This window comes from Astyanax mexicanus, chromosome 22, assembly GCF_023375975.1.
Source record: "Astyanax mexicanus isolate ESR-SI-001 chromosome 22, AstMex3_surface, whole genome shotgun sequence".
In the NCBI taxonomy this organism is placed as follows: Eukaryota; Metazoa; Chordata; class Actinopteri; order Characiformes; family Acestrorhamphidae; genus Astyanax; species Astyanax mexicanus.
In genome coordinates this window covers 16,197,047-16,208,880 of record NC_064429.1, presented here as the reverse complement: position 1 = coordinate 16,208,880, position 11,834 = coordinate 16,197,047, and the positions used below count along the sequence as shown (strand labels likewise).

The 11,834-nt window shown below is 38.1% G+C and overlaps 1 protein-coding gene across 1 annotated transcript in view; it reads left to right on the top strand.

Moving 5' to 3' along the window:
• The first annotated feature begins 3,542 nt into the window (after positions 1-3,542).
• The window catches only part of cds1 (CDP-diacylglycerol synthase (phosphatidate cytidylyltransferase) 1), a 53,648-nt gene continuing 45,356 nt past the window's right edge, over positions 3,543-11,834 (top strand). Inside the window, exon 1 of the mRNA XM_022664901.2 lies at positions 3,543-3,959. Within this exon, the coding sequence (XP_022520622.1) occupies positions 3,891-3,959 (69 nt within the window). The 5' untranslated portion in view covers positions 3,543-3,890. The remainder of the gene's footprint in view (positions 3,960-11,834) is intronic.

Here is an 11,834-nt window from a genome sequence, read left to right as displayed (position 1 = left end):
CACGTTCACACAACCGTGAAAAAATCTGATCTGAGCCACATTGAGCAAAAAATCAGATATGAGTCACTTCAGCCTGGTAATGTGAACGTGGCCAAATAGACTCAGAAAACTGTAATATATGGTGTAAGGGCGAGCTGCAGTATGGAGGATGGTCTACTGGTGGCGCTCTGTGATAAGCGCGCGGTGAGCTGACGGTCCTCGCGCTGCGATACCGAGCCGCAGAAGCGCGTCCCGCCCGCGCGTGCGCTCAAAGCGGATCAATTGCACTTACTGACCATTAACTCACAGTAAACTGGAGGAACTGTTTCACACAGTCTGTGGAAACAAACACACCATGTTAACTATAGCTCAACAAACCAGCCGTGTGCGTGTGTGTGTCAGTGCTCCTTAGTGTTGCCAGATTGGGCAGTTTTACGCTGGCTAATGAAAACTTAATTTGGCAAATTCTGGGCTGGTTTGAAACGATTTTGAAATGCTATTTATTTACACACATACAATAAAGTGCATTGCATTTTATAAAGGCGCTGAAATATATAATAATAAATAACCTTACCCTCAGCCCTCAACCAATCAACTGCCAGCAACGTGATTGACAGGTTCATTGGCGTAGGAACCGGGGGGGGGATGGGTGAGACATGTCCCACCCAATATTGGAAACAGGTGGATTTGTCCCCCCCAAAAATTATATCGTTTCGCTCAGATCAGCTGTACTATTAATGAGGAGACAGACCGGACCAATCACGGAGCCGGTTCAGGTATTAAGTCACGCCTCTCAGCACAAACAGCCAATCAGCTTGCTGGTTTTGCGGCCCGCGGTGTGCTAGTGGGGGAAGCCCCGCCCCCTCGCTGTGAGATTTAGCAGCGGGATCGGGCTGCAGCAGCTTCAGCTGATTAAGATCTGGATATACGGGGATTTTTCTAAAAGAAAGGTAACGATAGGCTAACCACATAAACTGTGATGATGTTTCTGATAGCTGGTTAAAAATACAAGACTCTAAATCAGCACACAGTTTAAACCCACTGTGATTAATAAACTGCAGCTGTGTGAGTGAGTTAGCTTAACTTTGGAATTAGATAGATTGGAAGTCAACGTTAAAGAAAAAATAAACTATATACGTAATGTTCAATTTGCCCTGTACCTGATCAGCTAATTACTGTTTCATTTTTAAACTGTCTTTATTAATTTAGGATTACAGGATTTACTGTGAGCAATAATGAACAAAAATTAATTTAGTTAACTAGTTATCTAGAAGCCAGATGTAGTGGATAGTCAGAATTTAGTACAGTACTTTATGTTTGTCGTTTAAAGCAGTTTCTTAACCCTGATCACTGCCCCAAAATTGTGTTTTCCACCTGATCCAGCTGATCAGCTAATAAACAGTCATTTACTGAGTTTACTGAGTTTAATCATGTATATCCAGCAGTGCATTAGACACATCATACCACCACTTACTTTATTAAATGTCTTTAAAGCAGAGAAAGCTCTAGAATATGTAGAACAGTGTTAATATTCAGTAGAATATGTAAGAACAGGGTTCACAGTAAGGCCACATGTCCTGACGTTTATAATTAAAATCTTTATGAAACGTAAAGTTACATTCTTTTACATAAAAGGACACCAATCTTTAGAAGAGCTCTTAATAGAAAAATAAAAGCGTAGGATTTTTTTTAAAGAGTGGAGATAATGTAAATATACAACAGAATTGACATGCCAATACATGATTATAATAATAATAATAATAATAATAATAATAATAACAACCAAATCTGTTATATTATTTTAAATATTAGGTGATAACTGATAATTTTTGTCATATGTATATGTATATGCATAATTTTTTCTTACAACAGTAAATGTAATGTGAAGTCACATGTTTAGGTTGTAAAATCACCTTGTTAACTAATAAAAAACAAAATACAGAAAAAAAAATATTATTTGTGATTAAAAGTAATTTCCACAAATGTTGTTCTAAGAAACTATAGGGTGGGCTTGGGTTCATATTGGCAAATGTGTCCCCCCCCAATATCAAACCTGCTCCTACGCCCTTGGACAGGTTATTCTGTCAACACAACTGCTGTGCCCAAAATTGTTGAGGGAAACTTTACTTGCCCATGTTCTAGTATATAGCAGTGCTGTAGCCAAAATTGCAAAAGCAGAAACTTTTAGTAGTTGATTTTGGCTCAATCCCATTTTATGCCTTGGCTCTACCACTTTGCCCTACCCCTCTGTTTTTTGTGTGCACACCGAGGGGTAGGATGTTCTGATTTGGTGGCACATGCCACCAAAAGACTGCTAGTACTTCGTCTCAGATAACTAGCTAGCTCATTTTACCATTTCACCTTAAATCTTGCAACATATGGCAGAGCTCCCCATCTCATAGGAAATAAGGAATGGACAATAAAAATTACTTGCTGCACCACCCACCTCCTCTTTGAAGACATATGATGCCCTAAAGTAACCTGAACTCAAGATTTTAACAGATTTTAAGTCATCCAAAATAAAAAAGAAGAATATATGATATATAATATAATTAACTTCATTGTATATTCAATATCAATCAATATACATGATTGATTTACATTATTAAATTCTATTACAGTTTATCATATATGTTGTAAGAGCCCAAAATAATTATTTATTATTATTCTATTATAGCTTACTATAACTGTGAATTTAGAGTAATAAAATAAAATGACAAACAACGGTCATACAGTACAGTACCAGTCAAAAGTTTGAACATTTAGATTTTCTCATTCAATATTTTTTCTTTTTTATTTTATGATTTTTATATGGTAAATTTAATATAAGACATTAAAGCTATACAGGAACACATGTGGAATTATTTAGTAAACAAAAAGTGTTAAACAAACCAGAATATGTTTTATTCTTTAGATTCTTCTTAGTCTGGGGCGGTATACCGCCCGATGCCGGCTTGGATAGGCTCCACCGCAACCCTTGCCGGATAAAGCTGTATTGACAGTGACAATTCTTCTTAGTAGAACATTTATCTTTCAGGACAGATCTGCAGACCCTTGGTATTTTAATCTCAGTGTCTTCATGAGGGGAAGTCACCTGGAATATTGTTCTCAGCGTCTTGATAGAGTTCCTGGAGGTGCTGAACAATAGTTGCTGCAGGTTGGATTCAATTCAAAATTCAATTCCACAACCTGTCGGATGGATTCAATTCATATTCAATGTCTAGTAGGGTGAATAAAATTATAATTAAATTCAACATTCTGTAGGATGGATTCAATTCAAATTCAAATGTATTCACTGAACTAATTAAATTCAGAATTTTGCACATACTTGAAATGTACAAAGGGTACTTTAAAGTGAAGGTTAACATTGTCTATACTCTACATTTGTAATAATGTATTGACTCAGGGTAAACCTAGAGAAAATGTATTGTAACAGTGTCTGTATCGAAAAATAAAAAGGCAGGATATAGTGATCTTGACCCAAAAACAAACGATCTGGCAACCCTATGCTGGGCTCCAGCCGCAGAGTGGAGCAGTGTTCACTCGTGTTGAGTCACTGAGGGGTGTGTGTGTGTCTGTGAGAGAGAGAGAGACACACAGGGGGCAACAAGATAGCTGTTAACACGGGGAGGGGGACAGATCCCACCACCAACAAACAAACTCCGCACCTGCTTACAGAAAACAAATGCAGGTATATCTGACTCTCAGCGCACAGAGGGTCTCCCGCACTTCCCCGACCCCGCAAATCCGCCTCTCCCCGCCTGTCAGTCTGATGGTCGGCGGCTGTAGGTCCAGTTAAACCGGATTACCAGAGCGGACACTCGCTTTAACCCAGCTTCTCCTCCCGGGACGCTCTCCGTTCTCTATGCGTCTCTGAGCGAAGATCAGCTGTTTATCTACAGGGACGGAACATGACGGAGCTGAGACGGCGGGGAGCGGGAGGCGGAGACCCGGACAGCGCAGAAAACATCAGCGACAAGGTGAATAACGTTGTTTAACGTTCATTTAACGCGAAGAAAACTGTAGGGAATGCTTTTGGTGCCTTTTTACACATCTGCTTGGGCTTATAGAGCACGGGAGAATGCGTGTTAAGGATGTATTGTGGAAAAAAACAACTAATTAGCTAGCTAATATAGCTAGTTATCTAATACTCACTGGTCAGGAATTAGCTAGAAAGCGTGGTGAATCCAGATCCAGGTATGGTAATAATCCGCTCCAGGATTTTATTCTAACTGCGTGTGGATGACTCTGCTGCAGCGCTAAACCAAGCAGGTGGAGCTACAAATCCTGGAGCGGATCTTTATTTCAAGGATTTGGATTCATAACTAACAGCTAATATTAGCTCTTTTTATTGTAAAGCTAAGTTATATTGTCGCAGTGTTTTTTTATTTATGGTGCACTGCTTATTATTGAGCAGACAGGTGTTTAAACCTGTCTCACATTCTAATACGTCCTTAAATTTAATATTAATAATATTTTCCTAAATATAGACGTTTTACTGTCATAGCTAAGCTAACTAGATAGTTAACGTTAGCTATTTAATGTGGAGAAAAATCTAGGGTTTGCTTTTTGTGCCTTTTTAGACCTGTGTTTAAGCATGTTAAGCACTGTAGAATAATTGTTAAGATTTTTTTAAGGATAAAACAGCTAATTAGCTCGCTTACTAGTTATCTAACCCAGCTAGTTAGCTAACAACTTCAGTGCTGAGTCTCTGAACACACAGCAGCTAAACTCAGCTAAGCTACCTTAGCTAACCTAACTTCTTATAAAACACGGTAACTAGTCTAGCGTTAACTAAATTAGCTGTATGTCAGGGCTTGCTGCTAATTTGTCAGGCTTATTTAACGTTACTTTAACTTCCCTCGGTCACATATCAATAAAAGCTGCTCTCTGAAACGAGAATTTGTGTGGTAAAGTGAGGCGGCAGGTGTGAGGAGAGCAGCCAAGCCTCAGATTTGCTTACTAATGCAGGTGCAGTCAGACACACTGTAGGGGGTGGGGTGTATTTAAATTTCGATAACTAGCTAGTTATGTTAGTTGTGTTATCCATACACTACACGACTTTGAAAAGACTCTAAAGACAAGTTACAGACCTTTTACTCACAGATAGGGGTGGGCAATATTATATCGTATACAATATATCGTGACAGAAATATCATGATATTAAAAATCCATATCGTGAAAACAAGGCTGTTCTGTCTTAAAAGTAGTCTATTATTTACTGTGAAGCTTTAGGTGTATTTATCGTATAATTGTTTTAGTTTGCAGTTTACATGCATGCACTAAATATTCTGCAATATTATTTGGTGCATTATATTATTTTATGCTATATTATTTATTTTGCCACATTATGATTATGCTGTTATACTATTATACTATATTCCTGAAATGAATTAACTATTGTAGTTTTCCTATATCGGCAAGTATATCGTTATCGCAAAAAAACCCTGAAATATTGTGATATTATTATAGAGCCATATCGCTCAGCCCTACTCACAGACTGGGGATCACTATCTGTAGAACTGTAACTAGATTCCTTCTAAAATTACTTTCCATCATGCTTCTGGTGGAGTTTACACACAATACATATTAAATATTAAGTTACAAATAACGTGTATATCGACTCACAACTTTTGTCCCAAATCAGCAGTTTATTTTTACGCCACAATGTTAGTTATTGGTATTTTATAATAGAATACATTTTGTGTTTAACTCTGCCTATAAGCCTCTTCCCCCTTTTTTGCTACAACCTTGTATAGCAAAGAATAATCGTTTCATAATAATTTGTTTTAGATAGAATTAATGCAATAAAGAACATTATACTTGTAATATACAGGGGTTTGACAATAAAACTGAAACACCTGTTATTTTTGTGTGGGAGGTTTCATGGCTAAATTGGAGCAGCCTGGTGGCCAATCCTCATTAATTGCACATTGCACCAGTAAGAGCAGAGTGTGAAGGTTCAATTAGCAGGGTAAGAGCACAGTTTTGCTCAAAATATTGCAATGCACACAACATTATGGGTGACATACCAGAGTTCAAAAGAGGATAAATTGTTGGTACACGTCTTTCCAACGCATCTGTGACCAAGACAGCAAGTATTTGTGATGTATCAAGAGCCACGGTTTCCAGGGTAATGTCAGCATACCACCAAGAAGAATGTTCCACATCCAACAGGATTAACTGTGGACGCAAGAAGAAGCTGTATGAAAGGGATGTTCGGGTTGTAACCCGGATTGTATCCAAAAAACATAAAACCACGACTGCCCAAATCACGGCAGAATTCAATGTGCACCTCAACTCTCCTGTTTCCACCAGAACTGTCCGTCACCACAATAAATTATTGTGGTCTAAAACCAGGTGTTTCAGTTTCATTGTCCAACCCCTGTATGCATTTATTAAACTTATTTGTTTAAAAAATAACACTGCATAATAAGACAAAGTATTGCAAAGCAAACTAACTTATAAAAATATAATGGTTTTAAAGTACTACCTGTGTTTAAAAAAACTGTACATATTAGAGTAAGAACCATATAAGAGATATAAACTGCAAATTGTGTTTTTTTTTCAGGTCCTTTGTAAATAGTCACGTAAAATATTCTTGCAGCTTCCTGTAGCTCTCCTATTGGTTGTGGAGATTTTTCACGTGATTATTTGCGTGAGCCAAGTCTCAAGACATACGATAATATTAATCACAGGTTTTAACACTGAATGCAGGAGGAGACAAAGACTGACTTAAACTTTCAATGGTAACCTCATTCCACTGAGCGATCGAGATGATGTGACCACAACTCAACACTAGCAAGACTCTCATGATTTTATTCTGACTCTGAGAATTTGTCTGCAATAGTGAAATCCCTTGAAAATCGTTAGGTCAGCATTAGAAAACTACATTAGTTAGCTGTATATTTGCTGTAAACAGACATTTTAGACCTATAGATGTATGATTACATTTAGAAAAAGAAAAAAGGCATTATATAAAAATATATATATATATAATTAATATGTAAATAAGTTTGACATATTAACTCATTGATGTTAATGGATTCTGCTTGCTAGGGAAAATCAAATGGGCAATCCTGAGGTCGACAAGGGGGACTGAGGTCATGTCCATATTCTATGTTAATTAACTTTAACAACCCCTGGTTTCCTGTAGGACGCTGTTAGAACACCAGTACATGTCTAGCGTCAGTCCGAGACACAAAATGTTGTGTTGGTATCCATAAAGAGACCTATCGATTGATTTGCTTACACTGGTGTTGATAGTAGCAATGTCTACAACACAGCTATATAACAATTGTATTAAAAAAACTACCAGTAAGTCTACATGTTGATAATGGTAAAACATGCAGTACTATTTGTGTACATATGGCAATTTCACAAATCTGCGTGCCACCCACAAACCTTAAGCTGTAAGCCACTGGATTTGCATGTGGAAATTGTAGTGGTTTTGTATTGTTATGGTTTCTGTGGCCCTGTCATGTTGCTCATATGCCTGCTGTTGTGCGTAACACTAATCTTTATCGTTCTTTATTGTTTGTTCTTGTCACATTTGTATTAGAAATGACTGAAAAAAAGTTTTTTACAGATATTGTAGATTTTAACAACTTATTTTACATGTTAGATTTAGCAAGGACAATGTTTTTGTGTTTGAAAACACTATGAACATGCTATTACATTATGTTCAATGTTAATTAACACAATAGAAACATCATTAACTACCTCAGGGGTGCTATACTGCACTATATGGAACAAACTGTTACTTTTCCAACTGTCTGTTCATATTATATGGAAATAAACTGTAAGGTCCAACCCGTGGTGTGAACCAAACTGTGACATTTATTTACAGAGCTGACACTTAAATAGCTGAAAAAGTGAGTTCTGAAAGAAAGTGTTGTCTTCAAATGTTGCAAAAAGTAGCAAGACTTAATACAGACAGTATTTCTCAAGATTGGTGTCATACAAATATTTAATAGGTCATTTATAGTCTGAGTCAAACCCGCAGTTATAAATAACAAACTGCTAACAAATGAGAGAAAGCGCTTCCTGTTTCACTGGGTGGGTAATTATGAAATTCTGACATTTGCTTGCTCTGATTTTGAGCAATACAGTAATTTTTGTGTTTTGCATTATGGCCTGAAGCCTTTCATTAAGCCTTGTAAAACTGATATGTTTCACAGTGAGCACAGCTAAACAGTTTATCACAAATATGCTGTACAGTCACATGTCTGAGCATACGTCTGTCAGTTAGATACAAGATGTGCTTTTGTAGAATAAGTGTAGAATAAAGGGGCTGTTTTTTAGGCCTCGTCCACATGCATCCGAACATCACAATACTGATGTTCCTGTCTGAATCTCAAATATGTCTTTATACTCTACACAGTGTACTACATAAGTCATTAAACTACACACAGAAATGAATATACACATATAAATAAATGTTAATTCAGTTTTATTACAAATTATTATTGTTTATTGTGGCAGCGCTGAGTATTGGCAGAGCTTAACCCTGCTGATACCCTTAATACTGACAGGCGAAAAGTCACTTGTGTCGTCCCATGTTTTTCTCTTGTGGGTGTGTTTGAGGCTGTTTGTGCTGTCATGAGTGGACTTGTATCTGTGTAGCTGGTTAGCATGCTAGCAAGCTATTTATCTAGCTATCCTTTACTCTCTTTCAAGCTTTATTTCCCCAAACTGCCCCTGAATCTGTGCAAAAATACATTGTAGAAATTGGAGCCAAATTGGAGCTATGTTCAGATCCTCCCCGCTCGAAAATCTGTAGGAAACAAACGTTTACACAGCAGAAGCTGCGGACCTCAGACCCCCGTGTCTGTGATTGGTCTGAAAAATTAGTTTAGTACATCTGTATAGACTGTTACTTTTTTCGCATCATAGTTCAGTTGCATAAATTTGAGAAAATCTCAACTTCGTTTGTCACTTTTCACACTGTCGCTTTGTTGCTGGCTGCTTGTCACCATGTCACAGTTAAAAATTGTTGCTCCTTGTGATCTTCAGTCGTTATTTCCTCTTGGTTGGGGTTGTTTGGGGGCTTTATGTAGTTTGGGGGGTTATGGGGGTTTATGTGGTTGTTTAGATAGATGGGTTTTTATTTGTGGCCTTTTCACTGGAGGAGTATTATTTACACTCTTGGTGTTGGGTTGGAGGGTGGATAAGGGTCTTCACCTGTGTGCCACCAATACTGTTTTCTTCTTGGGAATGCCCACACCTGGAAAGCTGTGAGGTGTTATCGTGTGGTTGAACAGTGGCCAGCATGCTCATGGAGTTAGAGCGAGGTCTGGTAGTGGGTGCCAGATGAATGGAACGTTCCACAGAACATTCCTCAATCCACAGTGCCATGTGCTTACTGGGAATATGTAACAGAAGACATTACCACCCACAGTGGAGAGTAATGCGATGGCATCTACTGTAGCTTAAAAAAAATGACATGGCAAAAATCATGGGACATGATACTGGTTCTGTCCTGTGACTTTCATGGCAGTGTGCAGTGTATGCTACCCTGTTACTCTTGTAGACCACAACCCTGTTTGATCATTCAGTGACCCTCCTTCCCAGATACTGTGATTTGAATGTTTGTTATGCTTATGTAATGCCCAGTTAGGACTACATGAATTTAGCCCGATTTTGACCTGATTTTGTCGAAGCCGACACATTGCGTGCATCAAATCCGAATTTCTATGTCGTGTGCGACAAAGGTCTGGGTAGTATGACATAGTTAAAGAGCAGTAATTTGACGTGAGAAACACCGTCAGAGTGTCTGACGAAAAGACTAGCATGTTAGAATTTGTTGTATCTTGCTCTGCGACGTGCTCCCTGACTCTGACCAATAGGAGGACAGAGCTTTCTGTGGCACACAGGGAATAGAACATGGGAAAAGAAAGCGGGACGGTAATTCTGCAGTTCACTGGACCAGCAAAACAGAAAAAAAGTTTATTGAGCTGTGGCAACAATACCCCTGCCTTTACTCTGTTTATTCTTTATTTATTTATTCTGTTTACATGCACTGAAACCTAGCTAAAGTAGCTTAATCTTTACCATACCTCAAGTTCTCTCTGGAATACACAAAGCCTGTGATTGTCCTCTTTGGGTCACCCAGGAACGAGCCCACAGTCTCTTTTTCCTCTTCGTTTTTTTCTGAGCACCAAACGCTACCATCACGCAAAGCGCTTATGTAGCAATGATTGTCACATTTTATGCTTCTCCTCCGCGATGACCTACAAACTCGCACAAGGACGTAGACGATGATTGGTCGGTGACTAACGTGTAGTGTTGCCAGTTCCATGAGTACTTCTCGAAACAAAGATAACTGCTTAATCTGACATAGTGAACATCGTGAGAGACAGAAATGTTGTGTAGTCTGAGCTTGGCATAAGGCATAGTTTTAGAACGGATGTAGCCAGATGCTATGTTGTTCTTGTCTGCTACCAAAACTGAAACCTCAGTATCATCCAGTCCTTTAAAGACGTGTAGACATTGTAATTTTACCTAAAAGTAAGTAGGCTATTATGCTTAAACTTCACTCAGCTAACACTGTCTTTTAATATTTGATCAAACCATTTTTTTTATTGATCAATTGCCCATACCCACATTTACTGATACCTCTCATCTCTGATAATATTTTGCATCGATGGGCTTTATAATCATCTCATGAGCTCATCATCTCATCCATGAGTTTTCTTGCTAATCTGTGATTGAAAGCCAGGGGCCAGGGTTGACTTCTAGTCTTGCGGTATGGTAGTCATGCATTTAGAACTGTTTTTTTTTTTTTTTTTTTTTGGTCCATTTAAAAAACAGATGCATCTCATCTCAAGGTCAGCCTCTTCCTCCTGTTAGCAGTCTCTGCTCTCCTCTCGCTTCTCTCTTTAGACTGGAACAAGAGATGATGGTAGCTTGCGTCCGGTGTCATGACCTCAGACAGAGACAGGCTGCTGGCCGTAGCTGAATGCTTTGTCCTTTAGCTGTCTCTGGTGAGCCGGGGAGGCAGCAGAGCATTAGTGCACGGTGGCCTGCTCAGTTTACTGCCCCTCTGAGCTTAGTGCAGTATGATGACCTCCGTGTGCTGGCCACACACGAACAGCAGACAGGCCCAGTGTAGGATATCTCACCTAGTATCTGAAATGACTCCATTCAGTAATACAGACAGACATATCACATGTTGTGATTTGCTTAATTGACAAATCCAAATCGGCTATTATATTGGTGATTGATGATTACTGACTGATGTTGCTTGAAATCATACGCTGACAGATTAGTAATAAAAGTAAATATATTCAAGTCGCACACTTTTAGAATTTAACGATAATTTTACAAAATGTTTATGTTCTCTAAGGAGGAGGAAAAATGAACAACAGTAGTCAGACAGGATAATGATCCTAAATAAACCTCAAATTCAATTCAAATTCCATAATGATCTACCTCTGCATATTCCAACTGAAGGTTTTGTCATGGCCCTCACATTCCCTAATCTTAAACATCATTGAAAAGCATCAAAACATTAGACAGTGGAGCTCAAAAGAGCACTCCAAGCAAGAAGACATAGATAGCTAGACAAAGCAGCAAATTTTTGGCAACTGAATTTTTTTTACTTTTGGTTTTCAGCCAAGAAAATGAAAAGGCCAAGTATTTTTACTGAATAATATTTTTAACCAGTTCGGTTGATGAAAATGTTTAGTGTTCAATAAATATGTTCAATAGGTTCTGTTTATCTTTAAACTGCAAGAAAAATAAATACATTTAGTGTTCAGTATTTAAAAATTGGCCTTTAGCCAAATATTTGTTGACTTTTGGACAAATGTAAAAAAAAAATTCAAGCATGACTATTAAAAGACAGTTAGTCA